General features: G+C 40.3%; 2 protein-coding genes across 3 annotated transcripts in view; both read right to left on the bottom strand.

The window, feature by feature from the left end:
- The window catches only part of dgkaa (diacylglycerol kinase, alpha a), a 31,421-nt gene extending 22,891 nt beyond the window's left edge, over window positions 1-8,530 (bottom strand). The window contains exons 1-2 of the mRNA XM_078796474.1: window positions 8,456-8,530; window positions 5,505-5,684 (exon numbers count right to left, since the gene is read on the bottom strand). The gene's annotated coding sequence lies outside the window, so the exon portion shown is untranslated. The remainder of the gene's footprint in view (window positions 1-5,504; window positions 5,685-8,455) is intronic.
- Window positions 8,531-9,447: 917 nt separating this feature from the next.
- Window positions 9,448-15,462, bottom strand: rnf41 (ring finger protein 41). Of its 2 annotated transcripts, none has more exons than XM_058050886.2 (7): window positions 15,316-15,462; window positions 13,690-13,755; window positions 13,500-13,615; window positions 11,831-12,102; window positions 11,482-11,617; window positions 10,871-10,974; window positions 9,448-10,176 (listed from the first exon to the last, which is right to left on the bottom strand). In XM_058050886.2, exons 3-7 carry the CDS (start codon window positions 13,587-13,589, stop codon window positions 9,822-9,824), a joined length of 957 nt encoding a protein of 318 aa, XP_057906869.1. In that variant the 5' UTR covers window positions 13,590-13,615; window positions 13,690-13,755; window positions 15,316-15,462; the 3' UTR covers window positions 9,448-9,821. The 2 variants fall into 2 exon arrangements, with proteins under 2 accessions (XP_057906869.1, XP_078652611.1); XM_078796485.1 differs by having other exon boundaries at window positions 13,699-13,755.
- Window positions 15,463-17,471: the final 2,009 nt, after the last annotated feature.

The following is a 17,471-nucleotide window of genomic DNA, read 5'->3' as shown; positions in this document are numbered from 1 at the left end:
TACGGCCACCACGTGACGGGGGAGCAACCAGGCTTCACACCACGTCTTAAAATAAGTCCCAGATGTAGGAGGAGCTAGTTGGATGTCTGGTTTGATTCCCGTCATGCTGCTGTTCTAAATTGCCGTGAGTGGTGCCAACGCTGACGCTCCATTGGCATCGTCTTGGTGTTTCACATCCTTTACAATAAAACTAATATAGAATATACAATATAGAACATAGTGTTGCCCCCCCCCATTGGCCAAGCACTACTTTACATATAACCCCCCCCGCCAGCCTGCCTTGTGTATCCTACTTTCACGAGCACAGCCCCCCCCCCACTAGGCCAAACCAATCAACCAAGGACGCATGTCGGCCATGGCGTCCCTGCTATGTTGCATACCTAAGTGGCCTGGCGCCCCACCAGTAACCCCCCCCCCCCATAAAAATGTCTAACGTGTGAGCGGCCATAAAAGAATCTCTCCAAAGCGCCGCACTCGGGGATGACCTTTCTCTCCTCGCCGTGTTTGCGCGAGCGTGCCAACGCCCACGCCTCTTGTCGAGGAAGTCCGCCGTTGTGCTAGCCTCAAACGCTACTTTTTATTTCAATAGACTTTCTTCCGCCCCCCCCCCTTTCCCAAACTGGTGCATGTGCAGATAGCGGCGGGGGCGGCGAGACGGACGGAGGACACGCTGGGTTGCTATGCAGCGTGTTTCCCTCCATTAGCGGCTGACTAACACGGAGGCGGAGGAGGCGGAGACACATGGCGGAAAGTAAAAGACAGAGGGAAAAAAAAAAAAAGGGGGGGGGGGGGGACACAAAGTCTTCCCCGTGTTCCTCCTCCGCCCACGCCGCCGCCCACATCGTGGTGTGACCTTTCAAGCGACCGGGAGGCCGGGCCCGGCATTCAACATGCAGATGCGAGTGCATGTGAGTCATGGCGCTGCCTTGCTGCTGCCTTGCTGCTGCCTTGCTGCTGCCTTGCTGCTGCCTTGCTGCTGCCTCGCTGCGTTCGCCACCACTTCCTGTCTTAGCGTCTACGTCACAGACGCAACAACTTAGCACGTTACTTCGTCCCCTACACTGCTGTTTCCTGTTTCCACGCCAGGTGCAATCTGGGATGCTAGTCGGCGATTTCCCGGCGTAGACGTTGGTGCAAATCTCGTTTATGTTGGCTTTTTACTCCACAACACACGACTCCGCAAGCAGGAAAAAAACAAAAGAAGAACCAATTAACCATTTTGTGTTCTTTATACCGAAAGTTATGCTTGAATTGTACGTTGTTTAGTGGGGAACCGATATTTCCCTGAAACTTATCTATGTTCAACTGATGAAAGACGGGAGTCGAACCTTTCCATGTTTAGAAATGTTTATAAAACGGCCGCCAGTGAAGGGGTGGTCTTTGGAAAAATGTCCGGGACTGAATGAGTCCAAAAGATCAACAAAGGAAGTTAGCATCTTGTGTTGCTGTGAGGCTAATTAGCATAGCGTACATACACTACAACTCCGCCTACTTTTATTTATGACTTATTCATAGCAATAATAGGTTTTAATATTGGTTTACTAAGAAGTGATGCTCAATCCTACGCTCATTTGGTACAATTGGCTTTTTTACACGTGTAGCGAAGCCTGTGTTTTTTAAGCTGTCGCCAATCATGTGGTCGGCGTAGTTGAGATGTATTAGTTATTCATAACAATAAAAGTTGTTTTTTAACTAATAAGTGGGCACATTTTTGAAAATTCACCTTTATTATTATTATTTTAGATGTGTAGCGAAGCCTGTTTTTTTCCAGACGTGGGTATAGTAGAGATTTCAATAGCAGTATATATATATATATATATATATATATATATATATATATTTTATTTAAAAATATATATGTATATATTTTTTACAAGTGGTTGTTAATCCTGGGCGAATTTTGTACAAGACACTTTTTTCACATGTGTAGCGAAGCCTGTTTTTTTTTTTTAGACATGTGGTGGGCGTAGTTGAGATCTATTAGTTATTCATAAAAATAGTTTGTTTGTTTGTTTTTTTTACTAATAAGTGATTGTTAATCCTGGGCAAATTTTGGACAATTCGCCTTTATTATTATTATTATTTTTTACATGTGTAGCGAAGCCTGTGTTTTTTAAGCTGTCGCCAATCATGTGGTCGGTGTAGTTGAGATTTATTAGTTATTCATAACAATAAAAGTTGTTTTTTCACTAATAAGTGGACACATTTTTGAAAATTCACCTTTATTATTATTTTAGATGTGTAGCGAAGCCTGTTTTTTTTAAGCTGTCGTCAGTCATGTGGTGGGCGTAGTTGAGATTTATTAGTTATTCATAACAATAATATATATATTTTTTTACTAATAAGTGATTGTAAATCCTGGACAAATTTTCAAAAATTCACCTTTATTATTATTTTAGATGTGTAGCGAAGCCTGTTTTTTTAAAGCTGTTGTCAGTCCTGTGGTGGGCGTAGCTGAGACTTATTAGTTATTCATAACAACAATTATATACATATTTTACTAATAAGAGATAAGTGAAATTTTTGAAAATTGGCCTTTATGATTATTTTAGATGTGTAGCGAAGCCTGTTTTTTTTTTAAGTCGTCATCACTCCAGTGGTGGGCGTAGTTGAGGTTTATTACATAATCATAAGTGACATCTGCATGTTGTTAGTCCTGTCAAGTTTTGTACAGTTTGACTTCCATTTTTTTAAAGACGCGTAGCAAAGCCTGTTTTTTCGTCTTTGAACAAAACCACGACGTGGTCAGCGTACGAAAGGGCGAGGCTCCACCAAAAGGCGGAGTTAAGAAGTGACGGCAATGACGGATTCTTAGGACCATGATGAAGACCATGATGAAGACACGGCGCTTTTGCGTGTTGGCGAGGTGCAACTGAGCCGATGATGAAGTGAAAGCTTTTGTTTTGTTGCGTTCGAGTGCAAACACTGCAGGGTCCAAAGATCCTTTCCAGCCTCTATCAGCTGCTCCACAATGCGGACCTTTCAAGCCCACCGAGCACATTTGAGGCGAACGCTTCCAAGATCGCTCCTCAAGCTTCCACACGCGGCCGCTAAGACTGGAAAAAACCACAGGCCAGCGAATGCAGCGCTGAAATAGCACAAAAGCAGCAAAAGAGTCACGGCGCTGTGAATCACAGATTTCTTGGAAGCAAAAAAAAAAAAAAGCGAGAGAGGAGGAGGAACGTTCAGCCGCCCATCAGTCAAGACCGCCATGCGGCTTATGTAAGAGCTTCTAGTGGGGGCCGCTGTCTGCAGCATTCAACATGGAAAAAAAAAACAAAACAAAGAAAACAACATGTTCACACTCGCCGCTTTGCTTTTATGGTGGCGAGCGCGTGCACGAGTCCCGCCCACGGATCAATGTGCAGCAGGAAGTGAAATGCAACCCGAGCGCTCGTCTTTGGCAGGAAAGTAAAAGGTGAAGTAAAAGTATTGGGACGCCAGTTTGGACGCTACCCGCTGGCTGTCGACACGCCTGCTGTGCCGGTGGAAGAAGAACATGTAGCAGGAAGGCTCACAAGGGGACAACTTCTACGCTCCTACGTGTACTCCACAAATCCAGTGTAATGACATTAATCATACAAATAAAACTGCAAATTGACAAAAATACATATATATAATATGAATACAAAATAAATGTAATTACAATTACAGTACCTGAATGATGTACTCATGAGAACAAGAACTGCATTGTTGACTTTGGCCTGCTGGAGGAAGTCAAGGCTCAATAGCAGAACTTGATGTTTTCTCTGTACTATAGTACTATTTACTCATTACCTGTACTACAGTACTAGCTACTCAACATTGACTGCAATACTATGTACCCAGCATGACTTTTACTACAACACAATGCACTCAACATTACTTTTACTACAATACTATGTACTCATCATTACTTTTACTACAATACTGTGTACTCATGATTACATTTATTACAATACTATGTAGTCAGATTTACTTTTACTACAATACTATGCACTCACGTTTACTGCAATACTATGTACCCAGCATGACTTTTACTACAACACAATGTACTCAACATTGCTTTTACTACAATGCTACGTACTCAATACTTTTACTACAATACTATGTACTCATAATTACTTTTACTACAATACTATGTACTCATGATTACATTTATTACAATACTATGTAGTCAGATGTACTTTTACTACAATACTATGCACTCACATTTACTGCAATACTATGTACCCCGCATGACTTTTACTACAACACAATGTACGCATCATTACTTTTACTACAATACTATGTACACATCATTACTTTTACTACAATACTATGTACGCATCATTACTTTTACTACAATACTGTGTACTCATGATTACATTTATTACAACACTATGTAGTCAGATCTACTTTTACTACAATACTATGTACTCACATTTACTACAATACTATGTACCCAGCATGACTTTTACTACAACACAATGTACTCAACATTACTTTTACTACAATACTATGTACGCATCATTACTTTTACTACAATACTGTGTACTCATGATTACATGTATTACAATACTATGTAGTCAGATTTACTTTTACTACAATACTATGCACTCACATTTACTGCAATACTATGTACCCAGCATGACTTTTACGACTCATTACATTTACTAAAATACTATGTACTCAAATTTACTTTTAGTACTACACTACTACATATTCCGCATTGCTTTCTACACCAATACTGTGTGTATGCAACATTACTTTTACTACAATACTATGTAGGCTACAATGTATTCAACATTACCTTTACAACACTGCGTACCATTCCACATTAGTTTTACTACAATATCATGTACTTTTATATGACTTACTCCCATATAGTGTACAGTACAAGGTATTTGTCATGACTTTCTACTGCATTACAATGTAGTCCACATCACATTCTACTGCGATACAAAAGTATTGAATGGAACTTTTACGCCACTGTACTCAACATGACAGTACTATGTAGTCTGTAGTACACATTCAGTGCAGAGCATACTGTAGGTGGCATCTGTAAAGCCGAGCCTTACAGCTGACTCGAAATGAAGTGAAAAGTTGCTAAATATGATGGAATATGATATTAATAATATATACTATTTAGCCATATGTGGTTGAGTGGATTTACTTTGTACCTGCTGTGACATCACCATCATCACAATATTGTCTTGTATATGTATGTGTATATGTATGTGTATGTACTTTCGCTATGCATACATTTCCATACTAATGCACTGGCACCCCTAGAGAGTGCCCGGTAATCTCTGCAGTTGAGCGACTAGGAAAAAGTACACGTCCAGCGTCCTCTAACAGCCCACCCGAGCGTCCCCGCACATGTACCCGAACCAGCGGGACCGCCGGCGGACAACGAGTCAAACACGCTCGCTCGGCAAACACCGACGGGAAGCACCAAAAGACAACCGATAAAAGAACACCATTCGCGGCATGGAGGCTTCGCTGCAGCCGCGCCGACTAGCAAGGGATCCTCTTTCTCTTACCGGTGAGCAGCAACGAGTCTGACAGGAACGAAGGCAAAGAGTTCGCCCGACTTTCCCGGCCCGGAGGAGGAGGAGTAGGAGAACCGCGGAGCCAGTGAAGCGGAGGCGGGCAGAGAGCGACTCTTGTGGCCGGACGAGCAGGCGCCGCCTCGGATCCTCCCCGTCCGTCACCGCCCGCTGCTGGAGAGACAGAGAGAGAGAGTGAGAGAGAGAGAGTGAGAGAGAGAGGCGTGCACTTGGTTTCATTTCACCCAACTTATTTTTATCCCTACGTCACATCCGACTCCCCGGAGAAGAGCAGACGGATTTGCCCAAACTTGGCAGGCGAGAAGTTCACAACACAGGAACTCAATGTCCTTAAAAATATGCTTTTTTTTTGGATGAAAAATGCCAAAAATTGATGATTGTCGTGCAAACACACACATAAAAAGTATATATACTGCATAATTCATATAAATGTAGATATTACCAGAGTACTTATTATATTAGGGACACGTTGACCACAGCAAATGAGAATTTTTTTTAATTTAATTTAAAATTATGAGAATTTTGTCAGAAATTATGAGAATAAAGTCATACATTTACAAAAAAAAGCTTGTAATATTCAGAGAATAAAGTTATACATTTATGCACAAAACCTTGTAATATAAGGATAAAGTTAAAATTTACGAGAATCAAGTCATACATTAACACACAAAAAAAAACCTCTGGAATATTACGAAGATAAAGAATATCGTAATATTACAAAGATAAATTCATAACTTTACAAAAAAAATCGAAATTTTAGTAATAAAATAAGGATAAAGTTGTACATTTACAAGAATAAAGTCACACAGTTCCGCACAATATTGACATATTGTGAAGAATATGTACAAGATGTGAATATGTACAAATATGTACATATATACAAGAATATGTAATATCCTTGTAATATTATGAAGATAAAAAAACTCGTAACATTACGAGTATGAAGTTGTAAATTAACGACAAGTCATACATTTCTAATAAAATAAATAAATAAAATTAAGACAAATAAATAAAAAATACACATGTAATACAAGGATAAAGTTGTAAATTTACAGGAATAAAGTAATAAATTTCTAATAAAATAAAAATAATAATAAATAATAAAATAAAACTAATAAAAATAAAAACATACAAGGATAAAGTTGTAAATATACAAGAATAAAGTCATACAATTACGCAGAAAACCTTGTAAGATAAAGATATAAAAACCAAAATTAAGGATAAAGTCGTAAATTTACAAGAAAAAACTCAATACGAGAATAAAATTGGAAAAAATATGAAAGGCATTTTTCTTCAAAGTTGTAATATTATGAGGAACTAAACAACATATGATGGAATTATTGGAGAATGAGGTTGGAGTGTTAAAAGTTATATTATGGAAATAAAGTCAAAATATTTTAGGAATACATTTATGCTAACACCGTAGGCTATTTATTATAGCCTAAAGCTAACGAGCTAGCGAGGTGTTTTTCCCTACCACGGTACACACCCACGGACTCATACGTGTTAGTATTGGAAGAGTTCCTTGTCCTTTTTTTAACTTGCATTTCTGTACAGTACTTCCTGCGGTGGCTATTGTCTCATCAATATAACCTGTCCTGCCACCTAGTGGCCAGTGTGAATAATACATTTCATCTTTGAATGAGTCTTCTGAATGCTTTAGATTTCATGTTTATACTGGAAAATGATCATTTTGGCACATAAATGCACCAAACTTGCTTAAATATGGAAATGTTGTTGTCAATCACGAACAGGCAGCAGTCAAGCACAAAAGCCGGGACAGGCTTGGCTGACATTCCAGCGGCCACAATGGAACGCGGATTAGGCAGCACAATGAGGATGAGGATAATAGCCGTGGAAAACATGGCCTCACACAAAGCGGCAGCCAGACTCGGAAGCCTCCTGACTGACTTTGGTGGGGAAAACTTTCCTTTGGTTCGACCCCAATGAGCTATTCAGATCACGGCTGCCTGATTTGGGTTTGACGTAGAACGTCTGACAGCCGGCCTCGAGCCAAGAGCGCTCCCTGCTGGCCTCCCAGGACACGGCGAGGTCCAAAAATGGGAGCGAGCTCGCCATTTATAGCGGAAACACTCAATGCATGATGGGATGCTGCTCCAATAGTTCATGTTCACTCATTCACTCATCATCGGCTACTCGCTCACCTCGTGCGTCCATATTTATTGTATTTATATTACATTTTAAAAGAAAAAAATAAAGTAAAAAAAAGTCACTTTAAACGACAAATGCGTGTCAATAAAAAACAATAAAATGAGTTTAGTGTTTCAAATATAAGAGTGATTTTTGTGTCAATAATTGTAAAAATAAATATGACAAATGTGTAAAAATAATCAAATAAATCTAAATAAAAATGACCTAAATAGTGTAAAAAAGTTATAAAAACGACTTAAATAAAAAAGTGCAACATAATGAAACAAATACATTCAAAGGGGAAATGATGAAATAAAAATGACTTAAGTGTAAAAATAAAAAATTTAATCCAAATAAAAATGACTTGTAAATGCTAAAAAGTGTAAAAATGATCAAAATAAAAATGACTTAAAAGGTGAGTGTACAAAAATTAACAACTAGTGTAAAACAATGTCAAATAAAATGACTTAAAAGTGTATATATCATAAAAAAAATAATAAAAAAAATAAAATAAATGAAGTTAACATTTTTAATGACTTAAAATGACTTATAGTGAAAATAGTACAAATAAAAACAAGTGTAAAAATGATCAAATAAATAAAAAAATGACAAAGTAAAAAAAGAAAAAATGACAAAAATTGACAATATATAAGAAAAAACTTCATAAATAAAACAGACTTGTAAATTGTAAAAAAAAAAAAAAAATTATGAAAAGTGTAAAAAAAAAAAAAAAAAAAAGTGTAAATCAAATAAAAAAGCAGGTTGCGACTTACCACTGCAAAACGTGGGTTCCAGGCTGGGAGGGTTCGAGAACCCCATTTCTGGCGCCTCATTTCACGCCCGTGTTATCGTTGACTCGTATGTCCCTCCTGCTGGCCATCAATGGCGGGAAATAAAGCACAAAAGGCAGAGAAAAAGAACACGTGGAGTTTACCCTTAAGTATAAAAAAAATACATCATTGTTGACTCACCCATGTTGTACTGAGCAGCCAGGACAAAGACACGTGGCACTGCTTTCCGAGTCTATGGTCGCCGTCACTGCAGGGGCAAAGATAAAAGACAACAAAGCGAAGAGAAACAAGCCCTGCATAGCGACAAGCGACATTCTTTTGACATTTTATTGGCTTGTCCGTACAACGTGATACACCGATACACAGAACAAATAAAAACATTAGCAAAGAGACGACGAGAAACGTAGCGCCGACTGCGCCATATTGAGTTTGGCGCCAATCCATCCTCGCCCACGACACCTTCTACAATCTCTGCCGCTGTGAACACGTAGCAATTAAAGAGATGTTTGCTAAATGCATGGTCGACACGTAAAGAAGTGGAATAAAAGGCAACCGTTGTGGTCATCGCGTAAATCCCCCGCGTGTTCAAATTCCCAGATTTAACACGTATCACTTCACATCTGGACGACGACAAGAAAACAACAACACCAGATGCTTGGTTCCTGCAAGAAAGCTCAAAATGCAGAAAAAGGCCAAATTTCATCTTCAAGCTTTTTCTTCTTTTTTTTTTTTTAAAGTGTGTCGATAAAAAGGCAACAGAATAATCATAATAAATTAAAGAAAATGGCACAGAAGAGGACACGTGGTGGAATATTCACAGCGTAACTTAATGACCGTAAAGCCAGGAAACAAATGGCAAACTGTCACACAATCCCCGGAAAACCGTCTCTGAAAACGACAACAACAAAAATCGATCGAGCGGAAAATAAACGAGGTGAAAAAAAAAAAAAAAAAAAAAACGAGATAATGAGATCTAGGATTCCAATATAGTATTTGTATTTACAAGCATTTACAGCACTCAGGACTCGGGTGGGGTGCTTTCTCAGCAGAACCTTCTGTGATATTTCTCCCAAACTGTTGACGCAGGCGTTCTCCTCAGTATTCCATGGAGCTGCTTTACGTCTGGGAGGGAGGGTTGGAAAAAAGGTTGAGAGTTCACGAGGAACCCGTGCAGCGAGAAGGAAGCGTCTGTGTTGCAACAATCAGCTGATATAATGCACTAAATGTAAACATCTCCTTGTTCGTCAGTCATCGTCTCCATCATGTTGTCGTCCTTCCGTTAAGGCGTCGGTATCAAGAGTCCACTTCAGGGTTTTTGTTTTTTTTCTTGAAATACGCGGTAGTGCAGTTATAGGATCTCCTCCACGCCGTGCGCAAAGATCATGACCAGGCCGGGCTCCAGGATCATGTCCTCGCCCATGTGCTGGTTCTCGCAGGCCATGACCACCACGGCCTGCTTGCCCGGGATGCGCTTGGCCACGTAGTTCTCGTAGTAACGGCGGTTCATCTGCCGCGTCTCCAGCGTGGCCAGGCCCTGCGGCCAGTTGCGCTCGTGGGCGTTCTCGATCAGGTCGTTGACGATGGAGAGCGGGCAGCCGCTGTCGATGAGCGAGCGCTTGATGACGGCCTGCAGCACGGCGTCCGGGGTGGAGATCATGCCGCCCCAGCGGGTCACCCTGGCGGGTTGCATGGAGTTCACCCACCTGAAAAACCAAAAACATTTCAGTACGGAGCAAGTGTGAAGAAAGGGAGTAATCGTTTATGCTGCGGTCGCGTCAGTCTCCCCATTTGTGGTGGTAAAATAACAAGCTGGGGCTGCATGAGTGCTGCTGCAATTGGGGGAGCCGCGGTTCATCAATGAGAAATCTGACTCCCTTTGTGGTGGCAACATCACGGCATGGGGCTGCATGAGTGCTGCTGTCATTGGGGGGTGCTGCAGTTCATCAAGAAGAAATCTGACTCCCTTTGTGGTGGCAACATCACGGCATGGGGCTGCATGAGTGCTGCTGTCATTGGGGGTGCTGCGGTTCATCAAGGAGAAATCTGACTCCCTTTGTGGTGGCAACATCACGGCATGGGGCTGCATGAGTGCTGCTGTCATTGGGGGTGCTGCGGTTCATCAAGAAGAAATCTGACTCCCTTTGTGGTGGCAACATCACGGCATGGGGCTGCATGAGTGCTGCTGTCATTGGGGGTGCCGCGGTTCATCGAGGAGAAGTCTGACTCCCTTTGTGGTGGCAACATCCCGGCATGGGGCTGCATGAGTGCTCCTGACAGTGAAGTATATCCCACTTTACCTCCATATTGAATAATATGCCTGCCCTCTTTGGACTGATAGCGTCTATGTCAAGCACGTGCTGTACATCAAGCAGGAGCCAAAAAAGGAAGAGGACTTACTCCAAGATCTCGTTGTACTCGATGGTCTCCTCCAGGTTTTGCAGGTTGGGGTTGGCGCTGCGGATGGCTCGCATGTACGCTTTCAGCAGTTGAATGTCTCGTTTCTGCAAGGCCAAGAACGCCACGGTGAGTCCAAGATGGTACGCTACTACGTGTCCAATCACCTACTTCAGGGGTGGCTGAAGGGCGGCCCACGGCACTTACGAAAAATGTCATTTCATTTAAATACAATGACATTTAAAAATATATATAAAATCATAACGCCAAGGTCAGTGGTTAGCGCGCAGGCCTCATATCATAAGGGAAAATGACATCACAAGAAAAAAAGTCACAAAAATGAACTCGTAATATTATGACGAAAAACAATAAGCAGCTGTAATTTGAGAACAAGGTGAAAATATTAAGAAAAAAAGTTGTATTCTAATGAGGAATTTTGGGAATGTTGCAATTATGAGAAACAGCTACTAGGACACACGGCTAATATATTATAAATAAAATAGACACACACATATATACATGTGAGTGTATATGTATTTAAGTTGTAATATGAAAAAAGTAAACAGTTTCAAGTTTCTAAATATAAAATATGTATAAAAAAACACCAGTCTTACTTGTTCTCCCAGCTGGTGTTTATGTTCCGCTACGGTCTTCTCCAGCTCTGAGACCTTGGTCTGCTGCTGCTGGACGACACTGCGCAGGTGTTTGATGCAGTTATGGTTGGGCAGCTCGTCTTTGGGCATCTCCAGGCTGCCACACGGGAGAAGAAGAAAGAAGAGAAGAAGAAATGGAAAGTCAAACGCCACGTGTTGAAGATGAATGATGGTGGCAAATGAATGGAGTGAGGTTCCCCCAGGCGAGTGAACCTAGTTGGCGTCAACGAGACAGCTTCCCATCACGCATGTCACTCTTCCATCAAAACACAGCATGCTGGATCGGTTGAGAAGAAGAGGCGACGCTCACCCGCATCCCTCCTCGCAGTTGACGGGCCTCTTGGGGTTGTGCTCGCAGTCCTTGAGGTGGGACTGCAGCTGGTCCAGTCGGAGCGTGGCCGTGCAGCCGAAGGTGGCGTTGTCGCAGTTGATCTGCAGCTTGGACAGCATGTTGCGCATGATGCGGGGCACGGGCCGGAGGTGGGCCAGCGTCACCACCGTGCGGTCCACGGGGCAGATCTGCTGCTGGGCGAACCACTGCGTGATGCAGGCATTGCAGAAGGCGTGCTCGCAGTGCGGGGCCTGAGAGCGGGAACACAGCGAGGACGAGATATTGGAAGACGCCATGTGGCTTACTGGGGGCGTTGAAATACACACTATCTGCAGTGCAATGAGCAAGGCACAGGTCCGGGATCTGTAGTCTATGCCGTCTTCTAATTGAACTCTCCACTCTCCACTCATAATATTAATATGACTTTTTCCAATTAATAGTTGGACTTTTCCTGCAGCCTAACTTTCTTCTCATCATAACTCCTATAATATTTCTCATAATATTATAACTTCTCCTCCCCCAAAAATACAACTTTATTGGTTTTGTTTGTCAGCAATGTTGTAACAAGCTAGCTAGGTAGCTAGTGAGCTGTAGCTCAACTTTTTATTATTTCAAAATGACATTTTGTTATTACAGCTGTTTTTTAAATTTTATTATTAACTTTCTTTTCGGAATTATGACTTTACTCCTGTTAGTTTTACTTTATTCTCCTGACATAAGAACTTTTCCCCTCAACTTACTCCTCCAAAAAATACAATTTATTTGTTGTTTTTTTTTTAAATACAAAACTCTTGTCAAATATTATTCCCTGAAATGATTCAATTCCTATATTATATTTTCCACAACTTTATTTTGTTTTATTCCAGTAAGCAAACTTTTTATCGTTATATTAAAACTTTTTCTTTGTATTTTTTTTTTATTTATTTTTGTAAAATTATTGTGGTTTGTCAATTTTTGAAATATTTCTTTCTAAACTATGTTAGGAAATTTTCTTGTAATGTTATTACTTCATTCCTGTAATACTTTTATAATACTAAATACTCAACTTTTTCTACTTTTTTACTTTTCTAAAAATTACAATTCGTATTTATTGTTTTGTTTCTAAAAAAAAAGCATCTTTTATCTTTAATATTTAAATTTTATAACACTATAATAATGTTAGTTTTCCTCATAATGTTACATAATCTGAGTAACTTTTCTCATGACAACTTTTTTTTCCTCAATATTTTGACTTTATTCTAGGGCCAGGACGACGCGTTGACATTGCAAAAAATACATCGATGCAAGAACTGCATGACGATGCTTCGTCACTGACCATCAAAAATGACGATTTGGTGATCTGTGACTGTGCAAAATGGAGATGGAGTACCATAAAAGCACTACCGTGATGCACCAGCGCCCGGGAGCTGCTTGTGTGGAGGAGAAGACACTGTATATTTTCTACTTTTTTATTTCCTTGTTTGCAATGATTAACCCCGTCATTCGTCCAAACTGCACCACATAACTTGTGCTCCGGCCTTGCACACACAGAGCATTTATTTTATGTTTATGGGCACCCCTGCCCTGTTATGAAGACGCGCACAATTATTAGGCAGCTCCTTTCCCTGAGGCAAATTAGGACAGAAACCAAAAGCATTGACCGCCTCACCTGCACTGGTTCTTCCAGCACCCCGCTACATATCGGGCACAGGAGGTCTTCATCCACCTCCCCTTGGAACCTCGTCACGTCGTACCCCATGGTACATCACTGGCACCTGCGTCCACCTACACAACAGCACAACGTCATTTCTCCAGCGTAGCAAAGACGGCCGGCATGACAGACAGAAAAAAAGGCCAACCTCACTCACGAGCCGCCTTGAGTGCTTCCATTCAGCTGCTCAGGTTACAAGACCTGGACTAAGACTCTGCAAAGGGAAGAGCAATCGTCAAAAATGTCAATCATTGTTTCCTCGCTGACTTGAGATAGGGATTTGGGTTTTTAAGCTTAGAAAAATAAAAACACATTTCCATTGTGTTCACGCCCAGGGGGTCACAAAACCCCCAAATTTTCAGATCAAATTGGTCAAAAAATTTGATCTGATCTTCATGCTTTGTTTTTTTTTTTAACTGTTCTGGATAAATATAGATATTTTAACTCTATTCTTGTAAAATTATTGCTGATTTTTCCATTTTGCTGTTGTCTTGGTTTCTTATGTTGTTATATATGTATATATGTATATTCTTAATATTGTTAGAATGTATTCTCGTATTAAACGATGACAAAGTTTCAGATAATGAGGTTTGGAAGTGAGCCCTGAAAAAAGTTTGGGATGGCTCTGAAGTTGGGCTTCACAGTGACGTCACAGTGAGCCTTGTGAGAAGTCACCGGCGACTTCCTTATGTGTGCGTGCGCTCAGATACAAGCTGAGTGGGACCAATCACGGCGGAGTGGACGTGCCCGGAGGCGGGCCATGTGTGGAATAAATCAAAACAGACAATCTAAGGAAATACAGCTGGAATAGGTGCAGATTCCGGAAGATCTGAAAAGCTTTCTGTTATCGTGTGTAGCTGCTCTATAGGAGTCCACAACTCAATACAATGGGCGGAAAATTAGCATAATAGGTCAACTTTGAATTATATATTTAGAATGTATTTTTTTGTCCTTTAATTTCTGCAGCTTTGCTGAAGAGTGGTGAAATATTATGTAAAAGTGCGCCACGATGTCATTAAAAGCAAAAGGTGTGTCAAATAATTAAGGCGTGCATAACCAGTTTATTATGCAATTTTTATGTAAACTGCACTGTACAAGTTATAGGTTAGGCAGCACGGTGGGACTAGAGATGGGTCATTCGTGAAAGAGCCACTTTTTTCCGGTCTCTTTGTCTTGAGCAAACAGCACGTGAGCACCGGGGCTCTTTTTTAGGGAGCCGGATCGAAATTCCCATCACCATTTGCGTGGGGTTTTCCGCCGGTAGTCGGACTTATTACTCCCACATCAGGTTAATTTGAGACTCTTAATTATCCATCAGTCTGAATAGTTTGTTTATATGTCATGACAGGCGACCAATCCCAAATACTACTTATATTTTTATGATAAGTGTGCTCATTTGTAAGCTACGTTATAAGCTCAATGTGTTTTAAATGGCATCAATTAGCCATGTTAGCACCCCCATGAAAGCAGGTGATGCTGCCGTCTCCTGCCAGGTGTATGACCGCATTCTGCGGTCCGGAGAGGCGCATTAAGCTCCCCGTCCACAGTGTTTCAACAAGCTATCAAAACGTACAGTTAAACGTCCCTACGGACCATTACATTACGTACGCATCCAGCTAAAGCTCACTAGCTACCTAGCTACCTAGCTAGCTCATTACAACATCGCTATTTCCCCGTGTGTTAGCATCGAAGCTAAGCACTCACTGTTACAAAGCCAGCTAGCAACGCCGATAAACCAACACGTCCAAGTACCGCCACGAAGCGACACACTTACTTGGCCGTGGAGAAAAACAGCTGCCGGGGAGCGTTATTTTCCTGAATGTTAGCTTGGGCTAGCAGCGTCCTGCTGTGTTCCAGCCGACGCCGTCTGCGTCACTCCTACGTCGAGGGGGTGATGACGTCAGCACGTAATTGACGCTGTCGTTTATGAGCATGCGGGGTTGTATTTATGTTGAATCGCGTCAAATGTGCTTGTAAACTAGCATCGTTTATCATTCAAAAACATTTTCGCATGCAGATATTGTATATTTACTTTTCAGTCACCCCTAAGTAATTTTGTGACGTCACACAGAGAAGGCACAGCAGGCTCACCGGCTACACCCTTAGTTTGTTCTCATTCAAGTCCCTTTTTGATGGTTACTTGCTATAAAGTGGCCCTGTTGGGGTTTTGTGGTTACCAAACCCAGACTGGTCCTGCAGGATAGAATGGGAGTCGCACCTACACACACACGCACACACACACACACACACACACACACACAATACAACCACTGGGGGTTGCACTACTGGCAGACGCCACAGAGGGCGCCATAGTACCAAATAAGCACATTACATTATTTTCGTAATTTTTCGGGTTAAATTGCAAAATAATTCATGTATCTATGAAATATCATAGAATTACATGAACATTTTTTTAATTTTACATGAAAAAATGTTTCACTTGAAAACTTTTAATTTTACACGTCAAACAAATGTATAAGAACAGGATATTTTTTGTATCATTTTTTTTATTTTACCTTTATTTAAACTAAAAAAAATAACATTTTTTGTATCAAACTATGAAGTTGAGATATTATGAGTAATTCATAATTTAAAAATAATACAGTCATACATTTTTAGGGGGGAAATATGTATTTTTGATAAGCATAAACCCATAATTTTATGAGATTAAAACAGTAAAATTAAAATGATAATTCTATGGATATTAACCATGATAAAAAACATACTGTACATGTCATTTATAAACGTTACATTTACGTCACATGACTTTTTCAGACCATTTAAAGTGGAAACATTGCCGACTGGTGGCCATGGGAAGTAATACCTACTGTACTTTTGTAATGGTTATTACTTAATTTTTATTTTATAATGAATTATTAAATTTTATAAAAACAGTTTATTATTGTATTTATTTTTAATATTATTGTAAAAATAATTTGGATATACAGTATATATTTTTACTGATTTAAATCTATGTGTTTTACATTATATATAAAAATATTTGTTGTCAAAAACAAAAAAATGTTTTGTTCAATTAATTTTTTTTATTATTTATTCATTAATAATAAATCCATGCATCCTCTATAGCGCTTATCCTTGACAGATTTGCAATTATATTGCAAAGAAGAAAAGAAAAGAAAAAACTAAAAATAAAATATAAAAGTAGACAAATTCCTGGGACGTTTAAGGCTTTATTTATTTATGTACAATCCAAAAGTCATCACATAAAATATCAAATAAATAACATCAACAATACTAAGATAAATGCATTCAGAGTCACTTATTTTTTTTTTTGCTTCCATCGTCTTTATTCGTCATCGTTTTAAAGGTTTTTTTTTTATTCTTGACATTTTGCACCAGTGTATATCCTTTCCCACGCGCATCCTCGTTCCTGAACGCACCAACCACAGATGATTGGCCGGTAGCGGCAGACAACAGTGGTGAGGTCAAAAAAGGCAGAGGTCAGCAGCAGCAACCAGGGAGGTCACCTTGGTGTGTGTGTGTGTGTGTTTTTGTGTGTGTTTGTGTGGAAAAACCTGAAACTGGAGCAAACGTGTGACGGTGGAACCTCCGAAGTCCACACCCACAGACCCAAAAGTCACACAAATTCCACATTAGCTCGGCTTTCACATTAGTTTGGCTTTTTTACCCACCAGTGATGATCCAGGAGGCCGCTTTAGTGTGGTTACCATGGATGATTAAGACTGCCTAGCTTCTTTTTACACTTGTATGACACTTTAGACCGCTGTTTAACTTAGTTAGTTCGGCTTTTTGGCTGCAATTCCACCAGGGCGTTTGACTAGTGACACCGCTTAGCTTCCTTTTACACTTGTATGACACGTTACATAACAAAGATGTGTTATCTCTCTTGATTTGATGGAAGCATAACACAAGAATGCTGTTTGTTCCACTTCTCTGCCACTTGACAAG

The sequence above is a fragment of the Doryrhamphus excisus genome, linkage group LG15 (genome assembly GCF_037039965.1).
Source record: "Doryrhamphus excisus strain RoL-2023G ecotype Guam linkage group LG15, RoL_Dexc_Guam_v1.1, whole genome shotgun sequence".
Lineage (NCBI taxonomy): Eukaryota > Metazoa > Chordata > Actinopteri > Syngnathiformes > Syngnathidae > Doryrhamphus > Doryrhamphus excisus.
The sequence above is the reverse complement of the archived record's forward strand: the minus strand, read 5'-3'. Positions and strand labels throughout refer to the sequence as shown.

What these genes read in the sequence shown, in the direction of transcription:
- rnf41 (XM_058050886.2), bottom strand. Translation starts at nt 13,589, where the DNA reads ATGGGGTACGACGTGACGAGGTTCCAAGGGGAGGTGGATGAAGACCTC. An exon ending in AACACCAGCTGGGAGAACAA is followed by an intron (nt 10,975 to 11,481) that starts GTAAGACTGGTG and finishes TTGGCCTTGCAG; the next exon opens with AAACGAGACATTCAACTGCT. An exon ending in GAGTACAACGAGATCTTGGA is followed by an intron (nt 10,177 to 10,870) that starts GTAAGTCCTCTT and finishes TTGGTTTTTCAG; the next exon opens with GTGGGTGAACTCCATGCAAC.